At 47.2% G+C, this 23,691-nt stretch overlaps 1 protein-coding gene across 1 annotated transcript; it reads left to right on the plus strand.

Annotated features, from left to right (window-relative positions):
- Positions 1 to 346: 346 nt before the first annotated feature.
- On the plus strand, positions 347 to 23,103 carry impa2 (inositol monophosphatase 2). Its single transcript, XM_033019403.1, has 8 exons — positions 347 to 523; positions 6,735 to 6,868; positions 7,847 to 7,951; positions 10,690 to 10,735; positions 17,682 to 17,790; positions 18,404 to 18,512; positions 21,361 to 21,512; positions 22,649 to 23,103. The coding sequence occupies exons 1-8, from the start codon at positions 437 to 439 to the stop codon at positions 22,789 to 22,791; spliced, it is 885 nt and encodes a 294-aa protein (XP_032875294.1). The 5' UTR covers positions 347 to 436; the 3' UTR covers positions 22,792 to 23,103.
- Positions 23,104 to 23,691: the final 588 nt, after the last annotated feature.

The following is a 23,691-nucleotide window of genomic DNA, read 5'->3' on the forward strand; positions in this document are numbered from 1 at the left end:
CCAGCTTCTCGTTCTCACCTAGCAAACAGCTAACAATGGCCTGTTTCCTTTATCATTGTTACTTTTTTGGCATATCTTTCATTCAATTGTTCTATATCTCTCGTTTCCCTTTCCCCTGACTCTCAGTCTGAAGAAGGGTCTCGCCCCAAAACGTCACTCGTTCTTTCTCTCCCGAGATGCTGCCTGATCCGCTGAGTTACTCCAGCATTTTGTGTCTATCTCAGGTTTAAACCAGCATCTGCAGTTCCTCCCTACAAATGTTGTTGTTGTTGTTGTTGCTGCTGCTGCTGCTGCTGTTGAGCGATGTTGCTGAACAGTGAAAGCACTAGGGAGCAGCAGAGAGTGGATTTGTGTCTCTGTGTGTTCCAGTATGTTTGGTTGAGAGAACCAGGCGACCGACCCATCAGTCAAGCCCAGTCGAGGAGCGGACCAGGGCATGGCAGGTTCGGGGGAGAAGGGCAGCGAGCTGCCGCTGCAGGAGTGCCTCCAAGCGGCCGTGCAAGTAGCGCTAGACGCCGGCCAGGTGAGTGTGCAGGTGCCCGGGCGCTGCTCAGGGAGGGTCGGCAGCTCAATGGGACAAGCTGCCCGCCTCTAATCCAACTCATGACATCTCTGGATTAGTTTGCATTCAGCAGCACACCCACTTTCTGCTAGTTTGCAGCAGAGAGGGAGCCTGTCTTTCTTGCATTTTGTAAACAGAAATACTGGGTTTAAACTGGCTATAATCCAAATGCTCTGGTCGGTTGTAATAAAGAAAAAAAAAACAAAATTGATTATAATGCTAAAAGCTAGCTTTGCATTAACTGGTTACTAGGCCGGAAATAGGGGGGGATGGGGAGTTTGCAAAAGCGACTGTTCCTACGTTACTGTGTCATATTAATATTTGCAATAAGCCTTGTTGTTCCTTGTAAGACCCTTCCCTCCAAACCTACACCGTGCATATGCAGGAAATGATGGCAGGAAGTAGTGTGAGCTGCCTGCCTTTAAACGCTGGTTCCTCGTATAGTCAGGGCGATTGCTTTCTGAATGTCATCAGGACCTTGAGACCACATACTGCAATGTGGGACGCGCAGTAGAGTCTACGCCTCGACAGAAATTAAATCACACCGGTGGTAGTTTAATCGTACTGTTAGTCAGCGTCCCAGGGTCATACAGCGTGGAAACGGGCCCTTCGGCCCAACTTGCCCGTGCCCACCAAGATGTTCCATCTACACCAGTCTGCGTTTGGCCCTTATCCCTCTAAACCTTTCCCATCCTAGCAAGAAAACAGCAGGAGTTGTAGAACATAGTACAACACAGTGTGTAGGAAGGAACTGCAGATGCTGCTTTACACCAAAGATAGTTACAAAATGCTGGAATAATGCAGCGGGTCAGGCAGCATCTCTAGAGAAAAGCAATAGGTGACGTTTCGGGTCGAGACCCTTCTGAAGATTTTCTGAACGTCACCCATTCCTTTTCTCCAGGAATGTTGCCTGACCTGCTGAGTTACTCCAGCATTTTGTCTCTATAGGGGCTGGGGTGTAGAGGTTTTAAGATTTTACAGAGAAGATGTACATGCTTTCATGTTGAGGGAGTCAAAAATTACCAGTAAAATACAGTGAATAATGCAGGAGTAAGCCTGCACTCTACGTGGTTTGAATGTGAGGCTGCATGCCCCACAGAGCAGTTGAGAACTAATACATGCCTATTGAAGGAGAGTCCAGATGCCATACGAAAGGCATGTTAAAGACTGGAGGGCATAATCTTAAGGCGCAAAGGGCAAAGTTTAAAGGCGATGTGCAGGGTATTTTATATTTTGCAGAGGGTGGTGGGAGTGTGGAACGTGCTGCGTAGCGGGGTGGTAGTGGGGGCAGAAACCATAGTGGCGTTTGAGTGGCTTTTGGATAAGGGCATGAATGTGCAGGGAATGGAGGGATATTGAGTACGTGCAGGTAGATGGGATTAGTTTATCTTGGCATAATGTTCAACATGGAAATTGTCGGCCAAAGGGCCCATTCCTGTGCTGTACTTCTATGTTCTATGTTAATTGTATGGTATGATTGCCAGTTGGATAAATGGATGCAGGGTACAAAACAGCGATAAGACAGAATTCCTCCTCATAGGCTCCAAAGCCACACTCAGCAAAATCAATAACCCCACTCTCACCATCGACGGCACCACTGTCTCCCCATCTCCCCAGGCCCGCAACCTTGGCGTGATCTTTGATTCCACCCTCTCCCTTGAGCCTCACATCCGCCATGTCATTAAAACCTCCTTCTTTCATCTCCGCAACATCGCCAAACTCAGACCCTCTCTCACACCGCCCGCTGCTGAAAGACTCATCCATGCCTTCATCTCCTCCCGACTGGACTATTGCAACTCACTTATCCTTGGCATCAGCTCCACCTACATCAACCGACTCCAACTGGTCCAGAACGCATCCGCCCGACTCATCACCCATACCAAATCCTGGCATCACATCACTCCAGTCCTCAAACAACTTCACTGGCTTCCCATCTCCCACCGGATCACCTACAAAATCCTGATCCTCACCTACAAAGCCCTCCACCATCTGGCCCCCCCATATCTCATTGACCTCCTCTCCCCCTATCAACCCTCACGGTCCCTCAGATCCACATCAGCCGGTCTCCTCTCCATCCACAAGTCCAACCTCCGCAGTTTTGGGGACAGAGCCTTCTCCAGGGCAGCTCCCAGGCTCTGGAACTCCCTCCCCCAACTGATCCGCAATTCCGTGTCCCTCACCATCTTCCAGTCCCGCCTCAAGACCCATCTCTTCACCTCTGCCTATCCTTAGCCCCACGTCCCTGTCCCTTTTCATCTGTGCATTAATTGCCTCATACTGTGTTTTGTATTGAATTCTGTCTTTACTTTGTGTACTAGTCATGTCTCTACTATTTATTTCATTCCCCTTACATGTTTTTCCTCTACATGCTCAATTTTTGTAAGGTGTCATTGAGACTCTTGAAAGGCGCCCATAAATAAAATTTATTATTATTATTATTAAAATGTTTAACAACACATTTTTTTGTCTGTTCTTACCATGAGGAAGTATAGAAACATAGAAAATAGGTGGTGCAGGTGTAGGCCATTCCGCTCTTCGAGCCAGCACTGCCATTCAATATGATCATGGCTGATCATCCAAAATCAGTGCCCCATTCCTGCTTTTTACCCAATATCATAGAAACAGAAATAGAAAGTAGGTGCAGGAGGAGGCCATTTGGCCCTTCAAGCCAACACTGCCATTCATTGCAATCATGGCTGATCGTCCCCAATCAATAACCCGTGCCTGCCTTCTCCCCATATCCCTTGAATCCACTAACCCCTAGAGCTCTATCTAACTCTCTCTTAAATCCAGTGATTTGGCCTCCACTGCCCTCTGTCAGGGAATTCCACAAATTCACAACTCTCTGGGTGAAAACGTTTTTTCTCACCTCAATCTTAAATGGCCTCCCCTTTATTCTAAGACTGTGGCCCCTGTTTCTGGACTCGCCCAACATTCCCTTGATTCCGTTAGCCCTAGGATCTAAATCTAACTCTCTCTTGGAAACATCCAGTGAATTGGCATCCACTGCCTTCTGTGGCAGAGAATTCCACAGATTCACAACTCTGGGTGAAAATGTTTTTCATCATCTCAGTCTCAAATGGCCTACCCCGTATTCTTAAACTGTGTCCACTGGTTCTGGACTCCCCCAACATGGGGAACAATTTCCCTGCATCTTCTGGGTGTGCATATCTCTGAAGATCTATCCTGGGTCCAGCACATCGCCCGTCTCCTTACTTAGCAGATTTGGAATATTGCTGAATACTCTACCCGACATCTGCAGGTGGACAGGGAGCATAGTGACTGCTTACATCATGGTCTGGTTCAGTAATTCCAACGCCCAGAAATGGAGAAGACTGGAGAACGTGGTAGATATTGCTTGGTCCGTCGTGGGTCATGACCTCCCCACAAGTTTGTAGCTTAATTGGCTTCTGAAAATTGTCGCTAGTGTATAGGATAGAGCTAAAGATAGAACTAGTGTACGAGTGATTGCTGATGCGAACTTGGTGGGCCGAAGGGCCTGTTTCCACGCTGTATCTCTAAAACTAAAACTATAACGAGCAAATACTAAGATCCAGATTTGTCCAGTATTCAACAACATATTTTTTGTTGTTGGGCAAAAATTGAGAATCGGAGCGTTAGTTTTTGCAAGTCTAATTGACCATAGAACAATACAGCACAAGAAAAGGCCCCTCAGCCCACAATGTCTGTGCCAAACATGATGCCAAGATCATCTGTTATCTGCCTGCCCATAATCCATATCCCTCCACCTCCTGCATACACATATCCAAAAGTCTCATTGCAATGTTTGTGAAGGATCAATTGAAGATTAGACTCGGAAAGAGCAGGGACATGTGAAGGGATTACAAGAGGGGCACATACATGCTCCAACCCTGATCATCGTTACTCAAATTACAAATGTGCAGCTCTTGATTATTCATTGAGGGAATATGGGCTTCGTAGGCTGAGCCAGCACTTACCTGTCCATGAGGAGGCGGTGGTGAGCTACTTTGTTGAACAGCAGCAGACCTTGAGGTATAGATATACCCACCATGCTGCGAGGTAGAGAGTCCAGGATTTTGAACCAGCGATGATGAAAGTGCAGTCAAGAGGATTTGTGGCTTGGAGGGGGGCAGCTTCTAGCTGATGGTTTCCCCATATTTTTGCTGCCCTTGGCCTTCCACACGATGCAACACGGTGGCATGGACGAGTTGGATCGAAGGGCCTGTTTCTGTACTCCATGGCTCTCTGACTGTGGAGTAATGTCATTCATTGGGATGGCACGGTGGCACAGTGGTACAGTTACTGCCTCACAGTGCCAGAGAACCGGATTCGATCCTGACTGCGGGTGCTGTCTGTACGAAGTTAGTACGTTCTTCCCGTGACCTGCGTGGATTTTCTCTGGGGCCTTCGGTTTCCTCCCACAATCCAAAGACATAGAAACATAGAAATTAGGTGCAGGAGTAGGCCATTTGGCCCTTCGAGCCTGCACCGCCATTCAATATGATCATGGCTGATCATCCAACTCAGTATCCCGTACCTGCCTACTCTCCATACCCTCTGATCCCCTTAGCCACAAGGGCCACATCTAACTCCCTCTTAAATATAGCCAATGAACTGGCGTCGACTACCCTCTGTGGCAGGGAGTTCCAGAGATTCACCACTCTCTGTGTGAAAATTAGGTTTGTAGGATAATTGACTTGGTATAATTGTAAATTGACCCTAGTGTGTAGGATAGTGCTAATGTACGGGGATCACTGGTCGGCAAGGACACAATGGGCGGAAGGGCCTGTTCCCGCACTTTGTCTCCTCTAAACTAAACTAAACTATTGTGGTGGAGGTTGTGGGTTTAGAAGGGTTTTTGTCAAAACAGTGTATCCTACAGACTATACAAACTACAACTGCTCTGTATCGGTGGTGGTGAATGAATGGCTGAGAATCATAAGACATAGGTACACGTGACAATAAACTGAACAAAATAATGAGCAGCATAAGATTTGCTGCTATTTTGGCATTAGATTATGCCCTGTCAACTTTGTCAGCCCTTTCAGACAATATGCATTTCACATTTGTTTCGTTATTCTATGTAGTTTGGGCTTAAAATAATTGGCATGTTTCCAATCAGAAACTATTCCTTTTTTACTTAAATGTCAGGCTTTGAAGCCAATGAAGAATTGTCTTCTTCTTGGAAGAACCCTCTATTGGAACATTTTAGTCCTTGTGCGGATCCCTCCTTATTGCTGTCCCATCTCCATTTGTCCAACCTGCCTGCATTTGGCCCATATCCCTCTAAACCATTGGGGCAGCACAGTGGCGCAGTGGTAGAGTTGTTGCCTTACAACGCCAGAGACCAGGGTTCGATCCTGACTGCGGGTGCTGTCTATACGGAATTTGTACGTTGTCCATGTGGGTTTTCTCCGGGTGCTCCGGTTTCCTCCCACACTCCAAAGATGGACAGGTTTGTAGGTTAATTGGCTTCGGTAAAATTGTACCTATTGTTGCGGAGAGTGTTAGTGTGCAGGGTGATCACTGGCCGGCGCGGACCTCAGTCAGAATATTGAGTAAAGAAGTTGGGAGGTGTTGTTACAGTTATATAGGATGTTGGTGAGGCCACGTTTAGAGTATTGTGTTCAGTTTTGGGCACCATGTTATAGGAAAGATGTTGTCAAGCTGGAAAGGGTGCAGAGAAGATTTACAAGGATGTTGCCAGGACTTGGAGGCCTGAGTTATAGGGTTGAGCAGGCTATGACGTTATTTCTTGGCGTGCAGGAGGATAGGGGGCGATCTTATAGAGGTGTACAAATTCGTGAGATGAGTAGAACGTGTAAACGCACAGCCTCTTGCCCAGAGTAGGGGGATCAAGAAACAGAGGATATAGGTTTAAGGGGAAAGATTTAATACAAATCTGAGGGGTAACTTCTTTATACAAAGGGTGGTGGGTGTATGGAACGAGTTGCCGGAGGAGGTTGTTGAGGCAGGAACTATCACAACATTTAAGAAACATTTAGACGGGTACATGGCTAGGACAGGTTTAGAGGGATATGGGCTGGTGATAGAAGCACGGGTAGGTGGGACGGGTGTAGATGGGACATGTTGGGCAAGTTGGGCCGATGGGCCTATTTCCACACTGTACGATTCTGCAGTTGTAGCAGAGTGAAGGGCCGACGAGACACTCACCTATCTTTGTTCTAAGATAATCAGAGAAGCATTAAGGATTGAAAAACGAGTGCAAACAAAGTCCTCGGCGGCAGACCTTGTCACAGAAACAGATCAACTCGTGGAAAAGCTCATCATCTCTACTCTACACACAAAGTTTCCTTCACACAGGTGAGTGATTGTTGAATTGGATTTATAAGCTCAACATATCTTCTTATTTTCTACCATTTCCCACTTGACATTAATGTTATCAGTGAAGAATGATTCGGCACGAAGTGCTGGAGTAACTCAGTGATTCAGGCAGCATCTCTGTAGAACAGGGTTTGGTGACGTGTTTGGTCGGGACCAGAGTGTGAAGAACATCACTTAACCATGTTCTCCAGAGATGCCGCCTGACCCGCTGAGTTATTCCAGCACTTTGTGTCTTTCTTTCTAAACCAGCAACCAGTTCCGTTTCTCTACAAGAATAATCGGACATGGATCAATAAGGACCACAATTGGTTACACTATGGCCGTACAATGGTTATGGTTAGCCCTGGCTGAGTCCACAGCCTGATTCCACGCTGTATCTTTAATGGCAGCACAGCAGTAGAGTTGCTGCCCTACAGCGCCAGAGACACGAGTTTGATGCTAACTATGGGCGCTATCGGTATGGAGTTCGTACGTTCTCCCCGTGACCTTGTGGGTTTTCTCCGGGTGCACCAGGCTCCTCCCACATCCCAAAAACGTGCAAATTTGCAGGTCAATTGGCCTCTGTAAATTGTCACTAGTGTGTAGGATAGAACTAGTGTACAGGTTTTGCTGGTCGGCGTGGACTCAGTGGGCCGAGGAGACTGTTTCCATGCTGTATCTCTAAACTAAAACTGCTGAGGTAACTGGACTTTATTCATCACCAGCAAATTTGCAAATGGACCAAGTGGAAGAATCTCCTTGAAAATCAAATAAGCTGAGGTTTTAAAACTTTTTAGGTTAAAATATAATGACAGCTGACCAAATACAATTTCACTGGTGACAATGGGTTTCTTTGGCTCAATATTTGTGGTGGGAATTAGCACATTTATAATGAGTGCATGGGCCGGCACAGCTGGTGGAGCTGCTGCCACACAGTGTCAAAGACTAACTTTAATTGCACATTGCTCCTTGTTGCAGGTTCATTGGAGAAGAATCGGTGGCCGCTGGTGACAAATGCATTCTGACTGACGATCCCACCTGGATAATAGACCCCATCGACGGAACGTGCAACTTTGTACATGGGTAAATGTCATGCCTCCAGTAGTTTCATTTCAATCTGTTCTCCTCTTAGAAACAATGGTACAGCTGGTGGAGCTGCTGCCTCACAGCGCCAGAGACCCGGGTGCGATCCTGACCTCGGGTGCTGCCCACGTGAAGTTTGCACGTTCTCTCTGCAGCCACCTGGGTTTCCTCCGGGTGCTCCGGTTTCCTCCCACATCCCAAAGACACGCGGGTTTGTAGGTTACTGGGCCTCTGTAAATTGTCGCAAAGGAGTGAATGAGAAAGTGAGGTAACATAGAACTAGTGTGAACTGTGCTGCCTCAATACTAATAGTGACATTGCCAGAGATGGGAGCAGTGTGGTCATGGGGAAAGAATGGCTAGGTGGGGTTTTAGTTTAGTTCGGAGATACAGCGTGGAAACGGGCCCTTCGGCCCACAGATTCCACACTGATCAGCAATCACCCCATACACTAGCTCTATCCTAAGCACTAGGGACAATTTATAATTTACCGAAGCCTGTACATCTTTGGAGTGTGGGAGGAAACTGGAGCACCCGGAGAAAACCCATGTGGCCACAGAGAGAACGTACAAACTCCACACAGACAGCACCCATGGTCAGGATCAAACATGCATCTCTCGTGCTGTATGGCAGGTCTGAAGCAAGCTTGTTGTGCAAACTGCCAGGCAACGAGTTTTACGCCCAAATGTCACAGTTGCTCTCTGATTCTCTCTCACTGAGGGTGTCAGTTGCTTGTTTGAATCCTGGCAAAACAGTCTGTGGAGAGAAATCCCTTTAGTTTAGTTTATTGCCATATGTACTGAGGTACATGAAAAGCTTTTTTGTTGAGCGCTATCCAGTCAGCAAAAAGACTATAATGATTACAATCAAGCCGTCCACAGTGTACTGATGCAGGATAAAGGGAATAACGTTTAGTGCAAGATAGTCTGAGGGTTCTTTATGAAGTAGATAGGTGCTCAGGACCGCTCTCTAGTTGTTGGTAGGATGGTTCAGTTGCCTGATGAGAGCTGGGAAGAAACTGTCCCTGAATCTGGAGGTGTGCGTTTTCACGCTTCTGTACCTCTTGCCTGATGGAAGAAGGGAGAATATTGGCTAGAAGTTACCTAAAATTAGAGAATTCAATGTTCATACCACTGGGTTATAAGTTGCCCAAGCGAAATATGAGGTGCTGTTCCTCCAATTTGCGTGTGGCCTCACTCTGGCAATGGAGGAGGCCCAGGGCAGAAAGGTCAGTGTGGGAATGGGAGAGGCAGTGGTGAGCAACCGGGAGATCCAGTACTTTGGGAAATCTTTGTTTACCTTCTTGTAACTCTGCACATCTCATTTTATTGTTTTCTTTGACTTCTTTCCACCCACACCTTTACTCTCTTTATTTTCCCCAGCTCCCACAATATTGACCAGCCCTTCCCACGCACAAATAGAAATTGATCAGTGCTCAGTCTGTGGGGTTTGAGCACCACATACAACATTCTTAAAGAACTGGGGGTGGAATGAGAATTTTAGGATTTAAAGAAATCAGGAGATAAGGGATTAGTGCAGGAAAGTAACTCTGAGGTATGAGATCGGCTATGATCTCATTGAATGGGACAGCAGGCTGAAGTGGGCCAAATAGACGCATCTTTCTTCCATTTCTTATGTTCAAGTGTACATTTTACAAGGCTATCAATTATTGACACCTATGAGAATCTGAACTGAGAATTTCACATTGCAAATTCTGAGGTGGGAAAATGAACCTATTTCTAGTCAGCCTTGGTAACTGAAACATTCAAAACCAAAGTTCACAAGTTCTAGCAGCAGAATTTGGCCATTCGGCCCATCAAGTCTATACCACTATTCAATGAGGGCTGATCTATCTTTCCCTATCAACCCCATTCTCCTGCCTTCTCCCCATAAACCCTGACACCCTTAAGGGCCTGTCCCACTTTCACGACCTAATTCACGCCCTTTTTTACTCTTGGACATTTTTCATCAGGCTAGAAAAACGCCCCGACCTACTTGATGCCACGAGTACCTAGGACTAGCATCACAGCCTGCTACGACCTACCTACGACCTCCTATGACCTTGTGACGACCATGCTGCGAGTATGAGTCAAGGGCAAAGTGGGACAGGCCCTTTACTGATCAAGAATCTGTCAATATCCGCCTTAAAAATATCCATAGACTTGGCCTCCACAGCCGTCTGTGGCAATGAATTCCAGAGATTCACCACCTTCTGACTAAAGAAATTCCTCCTCATCTCTTTTCTAAAGGTACATCATTTCATTCTGAGGTTATGGCCTCTGGTCCTAGACTAAATTTCAAAGAGGTCCCCCCTCAAAGTCTGAATTAATTTGGGGAAATGTTCGAAGAGATTGGAAGAAAAACACATCTTGACCCAGAGAGTAGTGGGTGTCTGGAACCTACTGGCTGAAAGTTTAGTTTAGGGGTACAGCATGGAAATAGGCCCTTCGGCCCACCCAGTCCAAGTTGACCAATGATCACCCCGTACACACTAGCACCATCCTACACATTAGGGACAATTTACAATTTTACCGAAGCCAATTCACCTACAAAGCTATACGTCCTTTGGAGTGTGGGAAGAAACCGGAGCACCCGGAGAAAACTCATGCGGTCCAGAGATGCTAAGTTAATCCAGCACTTTCGTGTCTTTTGTTTTGTAAGCTAGCACATGCAGTTCCTTGTGGCCTAACTGCACTGTGTCGAAGAATGGAATGTTTGACACCTGTCTCTCTCTTTCAGAGCCCCAGTGGTGGCAGTCTCGATTGGACTGGCTGTCAACAAAGAGGTAACAAATACCACGTTGATCTCTAAAACTTACAATTTTACCAAACCAATTAGCCTACAAACCTGTATGTCTTTGGAGTGTGTGAGGAAACCGGAGCTCCCGGAGAAAACCCACGCAGGTCGAGGGGCGAATGTACAAACTCCGTGCTGATAGCACCCGTGGTCAGGATTGAACCAGGGTCTCTGGCGCTGTAAGGCAGCAACGCTACCACCCTGCCACCCCTGTCCTGAAGAGTTAACTGTTTCCTGTCCCTTGTCTAGATTTCTCTTGTTCCGGTCCACGTAATTAACCTTGCCTGTCCTAACTTGGTGAGGTTAGGGAGTGGTCAAGGAACCATTGGTTGGTCCTGCAAGCTATTAATTGCCACTTTTCCACCTTACCCAAGATCAGCTAATGAACAGTTTTGAGTTAACTTTATTGTCACGTGTACCTGGGTACAGTGAAAAGCTCTGAACACTCTTGCCCCTTGAGCTGGGGAGTTGTGTCAGAGTGGGGATAGAACCCGTGACCTTGGAGCTGTGAGGCAGGTGCTCGCACCACTGGGCCACGGGACTGCACACACTGAGGCTTCAGGAATTGGTGTTGGTGCGAAATTTTACGAGTTTTTTTTATTCAAGGCTGTTGTATAGTTGGAGCTTTCAACCTTTATGGATCAGAGGGTTGTGAATGTATGGAATGTGCTGCTGGAGGAGATAGTTGAGGCAAGCACCATAACAGCATTTAAAATACCCTAATGCCCCTGTCCCACTTAGGAAACCTGAACGGAAACCTCTGGAGACTTTGCGCCCCACCCAAGGTTTCCGTGCGGTTCCCGGAGGTTGCAGGTGGTTGCCGGAGGTTGCAGGTAGTGGAAGCAGGTAGGGAGACTGGCAAAAACCTCCGGGAACCGCACGGAAACCTTGGGTGGGGCGCAAAGTCTCCAGAGGTTTCCGTTCAGGTTTCCTAAGTGGGACAGGGGCATTAGACGGGTACTAAAATAGGAAAGGTTTAGAGGGATTTGAGCCAAACTGCTGACAAATGGGACTAGCTTAGATGGGGCATCTTGGTCGGCATGGACGCGTTGGGCCGAAGGGCCTGTTTCCGTCCTACACGTCTCTAGTCTCTAGTGACTAGTGGGGTACCGCAAGGCTCAGTGCTGGGACCCCAGTTATTTACAATATATATTAATGATCTGGATGAGGGAATTGAATGCAACATCTCCAAGTTTGCGGATGACACGAAGCTGGGGGGCAGTGTTAGCTGTGAGGAGGATGCTCGGAGGCTGCAAGGTGACTTGGATAGGCTGGGTGAGTGGGCAAATGCATGGCAGATGCAGTATAATGTGGATAAATGTGAGGTTATTCACTTTGGTGGCAAAAACAGGAAAGTAGACTATTATCTGAATGGTGGTCGATTAGGAAAGGGGGAGATGCAACGAGACCTGGGTGTCATGGTACACCAGTCATTAAAAGTAGGCATGCAGGTGCAGCAGGCAGTGAAGAAGGCGAATGGTATGTTAGCATTCATAGCAAAAGGATTTGAGTATAGGAGCAGGGAGGTTCTACTGCAGTTGTACAGGGTCTTGGTGAGACCACACCTGGAGTATTGCATACAGTTTTGGCCTCCTAATCTGAGGAAAGACATTCTTGCCATAGAGGGAGTACAGAGAAGGTTCACCAGACTGATTCCTGGGATGTCAGGACTCTCATATGAAGAAAGACTGGATAGACTCGGTTTGTACTCGCTAGAATTTAGAAGATTGAGGGGGATCTTATAGAAACTTACAAAATTCTTAAGGGGTTGGACAGGCTAGATGCAGGAAGATTGTTTCCGATGTTGGGGAAGTCCAGAACGAGGGGTCACAGTTTGAGGATAAGGGGGAAATCTTTTAGGACTGAGATGAGGAAAACATTTTTCACACAGAGAGTGGTGAATCTCTGGAATTCTCTGCCACAGAAGGTAGTTGAGGCCAGTTCGTTGGCTATATTTAAGAGGGAGTTAGATGTGGCCCTTGTGGCTAAAGGGATCAGGGGGTATGGAGAGAAGGCAGGTACAGGATACTGAGTTGGATGATCAGCCATGATCATATTGAATGGCGGTGCAGGCTCGAAGGGCCGAATGGCCTACTCCTGCACCTATTTTCTATGTTTCTATGTTTCTAGAGCTGAGAAAATGGCCAACAAAAAATCCCTGGTGCAACAGCGAAAGCTCCAGTTTCTTTGCTGCACGTATGAATTGTGAGCATTATTGTGACAGTGTCTACCACGTGGCGAAAGTGGGCCACTTCTGTGTGTGAGACACAGCTTCAGTCCACCTAGTCCGCGCCGACCAGCGACCCCTGTTATACTAGCACGCATTACAGTGGACAGACATACGATTAGTTCTATACTGAGAACTATATTCTTCCCTTTATCTCTAACTATTGTAGGACTTTGACGGTTGTATTTATGTATTTTAGTTTAGTTCAGAGATACAATGCAGAAATAGGCCTTGCGGCCCACCGAGTCCACGATGACCAGCTTTCACCCTGTGCAATAGCACGATCCTACACACTAGGGGCAATTTACAATTTTCACTGAAGCCAATTAACCTACAAACCTGTACGCTTTTCTAATGTGGGAGGAAACTGGAGCACCCAGGGAAAACCCATGTAGTCACAGGGAGAATGTACGAACTCCGTCCAGCCAGCACTCGTAGTCAGGATCGAACCTGGTTCTCTGGCGCTGCAAGGCAGCAACTCTACTGCTGCGCCACCATGCCGAGATCGTGCCATAACGTGTTCGGGATCGAGTCTCGTTGCTTAACCAGTTGAGCCCCTTGAACCGCCTGGCCCGAGGAACACGTGACCCACCAGTGCCCCACGGGAAGGAGCAAAGGCCCCTCGTGAATTTGTGGTCATCGCGACCGAGGGCAAGAGTGCAGCAAAGAATAAGACCTAGGTGGCAGCTCCTAGAGCAATTCAGAAGAGTAGACAAGGATGGACCTGCCGGAGATGGTAACCACGAGCAGGCCACCGGCACTAGATTTACTCAAGGAGAACAGGGGATAGCTAAGATGGAAGGTGAGACTGCAGTTGCACAGGCCCTCGTGGTTAAGGTGGTTGATAGAACTTTTGGTGGCATGAACTGGGCACCTGACAGCTCAAAGATTCGATGATGCAACTATGCTTTATTGTCACATGTACCTCAATACAGTGGAATGCATTTTTTGGCAGGGCTATCCCTTTTTACACAGGGATATAATGCTGAGGCTTTATAAGGCACTGGTCAGACCATATTTGGAGTGTTGTGAGCAGTTTTGGGCGCCATATCTGAGGAAGGATGTGCTGGTGTTGGAGAGGGTCCAGAGGAGATTTCCGAGAACGATCCCCGGAATGATTGGGTTAATATATAATTAGCGTTTGAGTGCACTGGGCCTGTACTCACTGGAGTTTAGAAGGTTGAGGGGGGCCTTATTGAAACTTACTGAATAGTGAAAGGCCTGGATAGAGTGGATGTGGAGAAGATGTTTCCACTAGTGGGAGAGTTTAGAAACAGAGGCCACAGCCTCAGAATAAAAGGACATACCTTTAGAAAGGAAATGAGGAGGAATTTCTTTAGTCAGAGGGTTGCAAATCTGTGGAATTCATTGCCACAGACGACTGTGGTGACTGTTAATGGATATTTTTAAGAGGGAGATTACCAGAGTGTCAGGGCTTGTGGGGAGAAGGCAGGAGAATAGGGTTAAGAAGATAGATCAGGCATGATTGAATGGCAGAGTAGACTTGAAGGGCCGAATGGCCTAATTCTGCTCCTATAACTTATGAACAACCCGGTGAAATCATACAGCAGACTTCACCAAGGCAGTACACAAGAGTCGCTGTGTTTTCTGGAGCCGACAAAGTTACAAACATTAATCGAACAGTTTTATCTTCCGCTCGCAGTGTTGAACCAGGTCTGCCACCACACATGGCTGCAGGTGATACCCCCCCCCCCCCCCCCCTTCCTCGCTGGGTCCATTCATCTTCAACGACCCCCCACGCCCCCCTCCCCCGCTGGGTCACCCCTTTGTTCTCAGTGGCCCAGGTGATGTGGTTCTGGGCACACCCACATTTCCATTTAACCATCTATTCACCAGATGAAGTGCTGACACCTATAGCCCTCTTCAGTTGAGTTCAGAGTTTTGTATGGATGAAATCTCTACAGGTAGCAGAGAAAGTGCTGAACTGGTCACGGTGGATTATGATCGCAGTGACCACTAAATGAAGCTAATCCCATGTTAGGACGACCACACTTTGGAATAGATATAGATTTGGAAACACCAAGTCATATTATTTTTCACTCCCAACTATCAAATGCAAATCAATGTTTAAAGAATTCACACTCGCTTCTCATAGAAGGCTGAAGGCCAGGGCAGGAGAGAATGATATGGATTGAGGGGACAGCTGCAACAGGCCTTTATGGCCGGCTGCAGCTAGGACTTTGAAAATGGTGCAAAAAACTGAGTATAGAAGTTGGGAGGTCAGGATGCTGTTAGTTGGTGAGGCCACATTTAGAGTATTGTGGTCCGTTTTGGTCATCGTGTTGTAAGAAAGATGTTGTCAAGCTTTGAAAAGGTTCAGAGAAGATTTGCCAGGATTCAAAGGACTAGGCTACAGGGAGAGGTTGAGCAGGCTAGGACTCTATTCCTTGGAGCGCAGGAGGACGAGGAGTGATCTTATAGAGGTGTACAAAATCAGGAGAGAAATAGATCAGGTAAAAATCTTTTGCCCAGAGTAGGGGTATTGAGAGCCAGAGGACATGTGTTAGAGGTGAGATGGGCAAGATTTAATAGGAACATGAGGGGTAACTTTTTCACACAGAGGGTGGTGTGTGCATGGAACAAGCCGCCAGAGGAGGTAGTTAAGGCAAGTACTATCATAACATTTAAGAAACATTTGGACAAGTAGATGAATAGGACAGGTTTAGATGTATATGGGCCAAATGCAGGCAGATGGGACTAGTATAGATGCATGTTGGTTGGCATGGGCAAGTTGGGCCAAAGAGCCTGTTCCCATGACTTTAAGATGACCTGGTAACTCCTGCATATGGACTTGGAGGCTGTTTATATGCATTCAGTCCTTAATTGTGGATTGTACTTATGAATGGCAATAATCATATTGATCTGTATGTAATAAATGAATTTCACTGTCCCTTGGTACAGGTGATAATAAAAGAATCATTGAACCATTAGTTCCCTCACTGAGAACGTGACATGATGGTTGTACTCATACAGTGGAGGTACAGCACAGGTATAGAGCTCCACGAGGTGGTCTGAAAACAAAATCTCATTGGCCTTGTGGAGGCAGCGCTGGTGAGATCTGAGTAGTCAGCAACTGTGGGGGAGAATCAGTTTGATTTGTTTTTAAACTGTTGGGGTAAAACCAATGAGATCTTGCATGTGAAGATAGACACAAAAAGCTGAGGTGCAGTTGGAGTCGATGGAAGGAAGGCAGACACAAAAGGCTGGAGTAACTCAGCGGGTCAGGCAGCAACTCTGGAGAAAAGGAATAGGTGATGTTTCGGTTCGAGACCCTTCTTCAGACTTGCATTTTGAATTGAATTGAATTGAATTGAATACCTTTATTGTCATTCAGACCTTACGGTCTGAACGAAATTTCGTGCCTGCAGTCATACATACAATCATACAATAATAAACAACAATAAACACAAATTAACACCACCACAGTGTATCCTCCAAGCACCTCCTCACTGTGGTGGAGGCAAAAATACATGGGAACTATTTGCTGTGACTAGTGAGGTGCCGCAAGGCTCGGTGCTGGGACCCCAGTTATTTACAATATATATTAACGATTTAGACGAGGGAATTAAAGGTAACGTCTCCACGTTTGCGGATGACACAAAGCTGATGGCAGTATGAGCTGTGAGGAGGATGCTATGAGACTGCAGGGTGACTTGGATAGGCTGAGTGAGTTGGCAGATGCATGGCAGATGCAGTACAATGTGGATAAATGTGAGGTTATTCATTTTGGTGGCAAGAACAGGTAGGCAGGTTATTATCTGAATGGTGTCAGATTATGAAAAGGGAAGGTGCAACGAGACCTGGGTGTCCTTGTACATCAGTTACTGAAAGTAAGCATGCGAGAGGATTTGAGTTCAGGAGCAAGGAGGTCCTACTACAGTTGTACAGGGCCCTGGTGAGACCGCACTTGGAGTATTGTGTGCAATTTTGGTCACCTAATTATTGCTATTGAGGGAGTGCAGTGTAGGTTCACCAGGTTAATTCCCGGGATGACGGGACTGACATATGATGAAAGAATGGGTCGACTGGGCTTGTATTCACTGGAATTTAGAAGGATGAGAGGGTATCTTATAGAATCATATAAAATTCTTAAAGCATTGGACAGGCTAGATGCAGGAAAAATTTTCCTGATGTTGGGGGAGTCCAGAACCAGGGATCATAGTTTAAGAATAAGGGGTCGGCCATTTAGGACTGATAAGGAAAAATGTTTTCACCCAGAGAGTTATGAATCTGTGGAATTATCTGCCACAGAAGGCAGTGGAGGCCAATTCACTGGATGTTTACAAGAGCGAGTTTGATTTAGCTCGGGGCTAAAGGAATCGAGGGATATGGGGAAAAAGCAGGAACGGGGTACTGATATAAGAAGATCAGCCATGATCATATTTGATGGCGGTGCTGGCTCGAAGGGCTGACTGGCCTACTCCTGCATCTATTTTTCTATGTTTCTATATTCCATGCAATCACTTTTCGAAGGAATTGGTTTACAGTGCACTGCAAAATAGGGAAAAAGCAAATGAGGAGGCCAATTTATTTTGTCAATGAAACCAAAGTAAAATAAATTTCAGATTAGGACGCAATACTGTCGATGTCCAGTTTCTCTCCCATTTTATCTGGGCTTAGATGTATTCTGTATTTTGTTCACCTTGTATCTGTTCTTTGTTCATTTTCCTTTGCTGTGCATGGCCAGCTTGAGCTGGGCGTCATCTATAACTGCGTCAAGGAGAAGCTGTACACGGGCAGAAGAGGTCACGGAGCATTCTGTAATGGAGAGAAACTTCAAGCATCCAAACAACAAGGTCCGTTAACTTTCAAAGTCTCTTAAATACCGCTATCGTATCTGCCTCCCTCACCACCCCCTGGCAATGCGTTCCAGGCTCTCATCACCTTCTGTGTTGAAACAAAACCTGTTACATTAGTAATGTGTTTAAGAAGGAACTGCAGATGCTGGAAAATCGAAGGTAGACAAAAATGCTGGAGAAACTCAGCAGGTGAGACAGCATCTATGGAGCGAAGGAAATGGGCAATATTTCGGGCCGAAACCCTTCTTCAGACTGATGTAATGTGACTGATTCCCTTCTCCCCCTCCCCCCAGGGATTGGAGGTCTTAACATGGTGCTCCGGTTTCCTCCCACATCCCAAAGAATTGCGGGTTTGTACGCTAATTGGCCCTCTGTAAATTGCCCCTCGTGTGTAGGATGGTAAAGTGGGATAGAACTAGTGCACGGTGTGATCACTGGTCGGCGAGGACTCGGTGGGCCAAAGGGCCTCTTTGCACGCTATATCTCTAAAACTAATGGCAATTGTACGATTCCATGATTGTGGTGTGGGGAAACCTTGGGGCACATTGCAGCCAATTCTACTGATGATTGGGGCTGGTGTTGATGCACTGAATGTTGTTTTATGTTCCAGACATATCGAAAGCTCTGATTTTAACTGAACTTGGGTCAATTCGAGAACCAACGGCAGTAAGGATGCTGTTCAACAATATGGAGAAGCTGATCTCAGTACAGGCGCATGGGTAAGGAGGATTAAACTCTGCTAATCATAATAATCATACTTTATTAGCCAAGTATTTGCTATATACGAGGAATTTGATTTGCCACATGGTCATACCAATAAAAAGCAACAAGACACACAAAATACATTTTAACATGAATATCCACCACAGTGACTCCTCCACATTCCTCACTGTGATGGAATGTGAAAAAAAGTTCAATCTCCTCCCGTGGTCGGGAGCCTCGAGCCTTCCGTTGATGGGATGATCTTGGCTCCCATAGCCGATGGTGGGCCCTCCGTGTCGGGGCGATCAAGCTCCTGCATCGGGTGGGGGGGGATCTCAGCTCCCCAGCGCCGGGCAATCGGACCCCGGGTCGGGACTGGTCGAAACCTTCTGCGACTGAAGCTTCCCGACTTCAACACCATTATTAAAGTATCAAAGACTGAATATTCGTGTTGACTAAATATACAGTTATTTACGGATGATGCTGACATTAATTTTTAATGAGCACAGACCATCACGCAAACCAACCTTCCCTCTGTCTGAAGAAAGGTCTCGACCCGAAATATCACCTATTCCTTCTCTCCAGAGATGTTGCCAGTCCCGCTGGGTTACTCCAGACTTTTGTGTCTGCCTTCCTTCCATTGACTCCAACTACATCTCACGCTGCCTCGGCAAGGCCACCAGCATAAATCAAGGACCAGTTTCACCCCAGTCACTCCCTCTTCTCCCCTCTCCCATCAGGCAAGAGGTACAGGAGTGTGAAAACACACACCTCCAGATTCAGGGACAGTTTCTTCCCAGCTGTTATCAGGCAACTGAACCATCCTCTCAACAACTGGGAAGCAGTCCTGATCTCCCATCTACATCATTGGAGACCCTTGTGTTATCTTTAATCTGCCTTTATTGAACTTTATCTTACACAAAATGTTATTCTCTTTATCCTGCAACTGTGGACAGCTTGATTGTAATCACATATAGTCTTTTCACTGACTGGATAGCGCACAACAAAAAGCTTTTCTCTGTACCTCGACACACGTGACAATAATAAACTAAGCTAAACTAAACTAATTTCCTGTCCTCAATCACTCCTTGGGGAAGTGGTGATGGCTTCTGCCTTGAATCACGATGCTGGTGGGTTGGGAGTTCCAGGGACTTGAATTCTATAAGTTTAAGTAATCCGCCTACTGCCCAGTGCCTGCTCTCTCTTTCCTTTGCACCCCACCCCCTCCCTGGTGTGCACCATTTCTGCCCCCACCCCACCCCTTTTTCCTCCCCTGTCCCTCTGGTTTTACATTTCATTGCTCTCGTTATTTGACTCCCTTTTGCCTCCTTTTCATCTTGAGCCTTCATCCACCCATCTGCCGAGCAAATCCTCCCCTCATCTGTATCCACCTAACTGGTTTAAAAAAGGGTCTCAACCTGAAAGATCACATATTCATGTTCATCAGAGAAGCTACCTGACCACTGAGTTAATCCATGTTACAGGAGTAGAAGTACGCCTTTCAACCCATCAAGTCTACCAGCCATTCATTCATGACTGATCTGTCTTTCCCTCTCAATTCCATTCTCCTGCCTTCTCCCCATAAACCTTAACACCCGTACTAATCAAGAATCTATCAATCTCCACCTTAAAAATACCCATTGATTTGGCCACCACAGCCTTCTGTGACAATGAATTCCACAGATTCACCACCCTCTGCCTAAACAAATTCCTCCTCATCTCCTTTCTAAAGGTGCATCCTTTTATTCTGAGCCTCTGATCCTAGACTCTCCCACTAGTGGAAACATCCTCTCCACATCCACTCTGTCCAGGACTTTCACTATTTGGTAAGTTTTGATGCGGTCCCTGCTCATGCTTCTAAACTCCAGCGAGTGGAGGCCCAGGGCCGTCAAACGCTCATCGTATGTCACTCCAGCACTTTGTGTTCTTTTGTGTATTAACCAGCATCTGCAGTGCTTTCTGTCTCCACTTATCACTTGCCTGGCTTTGTTCTGCCTCCACCTCTTCCAGCTTTCTCCCCCCCCCCCCCCCCCCCCCCCCCCCCCGCGCTGCAATCAGTCTGTAGGATCCCAATCCGTAACATGGCCTGTACATTCCCTCACCAGCTGCTGCCTAACCCGCTGAGTTACTCTAGCACTTTGTGTTATGCTTTAGGATGGCATGACCTTTGAAAGTGGCAATGCTTGCATATACCCAAGAGCTTGTTCTTGACAATAGAGGCTGTGGGTTTGGGAGCTGCCATTGCAATAGCTGAGGTGACTAACGATAGTGGCGCAGTGGTAGAGTTGCTGCCTTACGGCATCAGAGACCCGGGATCGATCCTGACTATGGGTGCTGTCTGAACAGAGTTTGTACATTCTCCCTGTGACTGCATGGGTTTTCCTTGGGTGCTCCGGGTTCATAAGTTTATGTTCATAGGTGCTAGGAGCAGAATTAGGCCATTCGGCCCATCAAGTCTACTCTGCCATTCAATCATGGCTGATCTATCTTTCCCTCTCAACCCCATTCCCCTGCCTTCTCCCCATAACCCCTGACACCCGTACTAATCAACCCCACATTCCAAAGATGTCCAAGTTTTGTAGGTTAATTGTCTTTGGTAAAAATTGTAAATTGTCCCTGGTGTGTTGGGTAGTGCTAGTTAACAGGGTGATCGCTGGTTGGCACAGACTCGGCGAGCCGAAGGGTCTGTTTCTGTGCTTTATCTCTAAACTAAACTAAGTGCACCGTGTATATGCCATATGATGCACCGTGCAAGGATTGAGATGTCGGGATGGTGGATGAGATGTCGTTGAGGTGGTCGGCTCTATCCCGGACGCCGCCAGGATCCCTGGACCGTGAGTGATTTTACTCCGTTGCTTCCTCCAGGATCAGGATCATAGGAAGTGCTGCTCTCGACCTGTGCCACGTTGCCACGGGAGATGTGGAGGCCTTCTACCAGTTTGGCCTACACTGCTGGGATATGGCAGCTGCTGCAGTGATAGTCAGGGAGGCTGGCGGCATCCTGATTGACACAGCAGGTAGGAATTGTTGGCAACTAAATACTCCTATTTTAATGAACATCCCCCTCCCCCTCTCGCTTTCCTATACCACCTCCCAGTTCGTAAGTTCTAGGAATAGAATTAGACCATTCGAACCATCAAGTCTAGTTCGCCATTCAATCATGGCTGATCTATCTTTCCTTCTCAACCCCATTCTCCTCCCCAAAACCCCTGACACCCGTACTAATCAAGAATCCGTCAATCTCCGCCTTAAACATATCCATTGACTTGACCTCCACTGCCGACTGTGGCAATGAATTCCACAGATTCACCAGCCTCCAACTAAAGAAAATCCTCCTCATCTTCTTTCTAAAGGTACACCCTTTTATTCTGAGGCTATGGCCTCAGGTCCTAGATCCTCCCACTAGTGGAAACATCTCCTCCACATCCACTCTATCCAGGCTTTCCCACCCATCTTTCCCCCAATCCCCTCCCCACACCTCTCTCCTTCCACCTGTATCACTCAGCTGGCTTTATAATACATTCCTCTTCTCTCCTTACCTGACACCCTTTTATCTTCTGGCCCTTGTACACCCATCTGCCAACCAACACCCCCCCCCCCCCCCCCCCCCCACCTTCACCTGTATCCACCTAGCACTTGTGTAGGAAGAAACATAGAAAATAGGTGCAGGAGTAGGCCATTCGGCCCTTCGAAGGAACTGCAGATGCTGGTTTACACTGAAGTTAGACACAAAATACTGGAATAACCCAGAGGGTCAGGCAGCATTTTTGGAGAAAAGGCATGGGTGATGTTTCGGATTGGAACGCAAGGAAGGGTTCTGACCCAAAATGCCACCTATGTTCCTCCAGGGGTGCTCCCTGACCCGCTGAGTTTTTTATGTCCATCTTCTAGATTTTGTCACCCTCTTTTTCTGCTATTCGACCCCTTTTATGATCTGTCTCGGGTCCCGACCCGAAACGTTTCCTATTCATGTTCTCCAGAGATGCTGCCTGACCCGCTGAGTTACTCCAGCGTTGTGTGACTATCTTTGGTGTAAACCAGCATGTGTAGTTTGTTTTTATTACACCAGGACCTGCCGGTGTTGGTTGAAGGCCACTGAGAGATTGAGCTTCCCTCAGCTGTGTGTCTCTCTCTCTGTCTCTCCTGTTTCCAGGTGGACCTCTGGACCTCATGTCCCGTCGGGTGGTTGCGGCCGGCACTTCCCAGTTGGCACAACGGATTGCCCGGGAACTGGAGCCGGTGGCTTACGAGCGGGATGACAGCACGGAAGAAGCGATCGACTCCCGGTCCAAATAAAGACGATGGCATCGGTAGTGAAACCACCGTCCGACTAACACACTGGTGACGGGCAGCTGCCGAGTGCCATCTATGGACCAGTTAATGGGTCGGCCGCTGTCAATGAAGCCTGCGGACTCCGGCGACTTCTGTAATAAGGGTTGTACTAGTTTATCATATGGGGAAGAGGTTCATCCTTGCTTGGTGGCACGAGTCGGCTGGAAGCCCCACACTCCTACATATTTAGCTCCGTCTAACTTCAACCAAAATATCTTGCACGTGGGGGGTAGGAAGCGGGGAGGACGAGAGACCTAGGTAGGGCAGTTTGTTGGTGAACATTCTCCAGAGATGTTGTTCAACCCGCAGAGTTACTCAGAGTTTGTTGGTGAACATAAAATTGAACAGGGAGTAAAATTAGTGATTTGCCCGGCCTGCCGAGTTCCAGCCAACAGCAGGACATTTATGCTAAAGATATCCTTGATGGGGACAGTCAGAGAGAGGGAAAACGTACAGGTGGTGCTGTAATAACCTAGAAATCTGAAGACTCTTTAAATATTCAATATCTTTTCATATTTTTTTACAACCTGGGCAACCACTTGACACATCAGGTCTATGCTGCTTCCCATCAGACGTATCCCCCCCACTATGGACAATAGAGTTACAGCTCGTAAACAGGCCCTTCGGCCCCCCCGAGTCCACACCGAACGCCGATCACCCCGTACACTAGCGCTATCCTGAACACTAGCAACAATTTACAGAAGCCAATTTACCTACAAACCTGCACGTTTTTGGAGTGTCGGAGGAAACCGGAGTGCCCAGAGAAAACCCACGTAGGTCACAGGGAGAACGTACAAATGCCACATAGACAGCACCCGTAGTCAGGATCGAACCCGGGTCTCTGGCGCTGTAAGGCGGCGACTT

The sequence above is a fragment of the Amblyraja radiata genome, chromosome 4 (assembly GCF_010909765.2).
Source record: "Amblyraja radiata isolate CabotCenter1 chromosome 4, sAmbRad1.1.pri, whole genome shotgun sequence".
Lineage (NCBI taxonomy): Eukaryota > Metazoa > Chordata > Chondrichthyes > Rajiformes > Rajidae > Amblyraja > Amblyraja radiata.

What these genes read in the sequence shown, in the direction of transcription:
- impa2 (XM_033019403.1), top strand. Translation starts at nt 437, where the DNA reads ATGGCAGGTTCGGGGGAGAAGGGCAGCGAGCTGCCGCTGCAGGAGTGC. An exon ending in GACTGGCTGTCAACAAAGAG is followed by an intron (nt 10,736 to 17,681) that starts GTAACAAATACC and finishes GTGCATGGCCAG; the next exon opens with CTTGAGCTGGGCGTCATCTA. An exon ending in CATCCTGATTGACACAGCAG is followed by an intron (nt 21,513 to 22,648) that starts GTAGGAATTGTT and finishes TCCTGTTTCCAG; the next exon opens with GTGGACCTCTGGACCTCATG.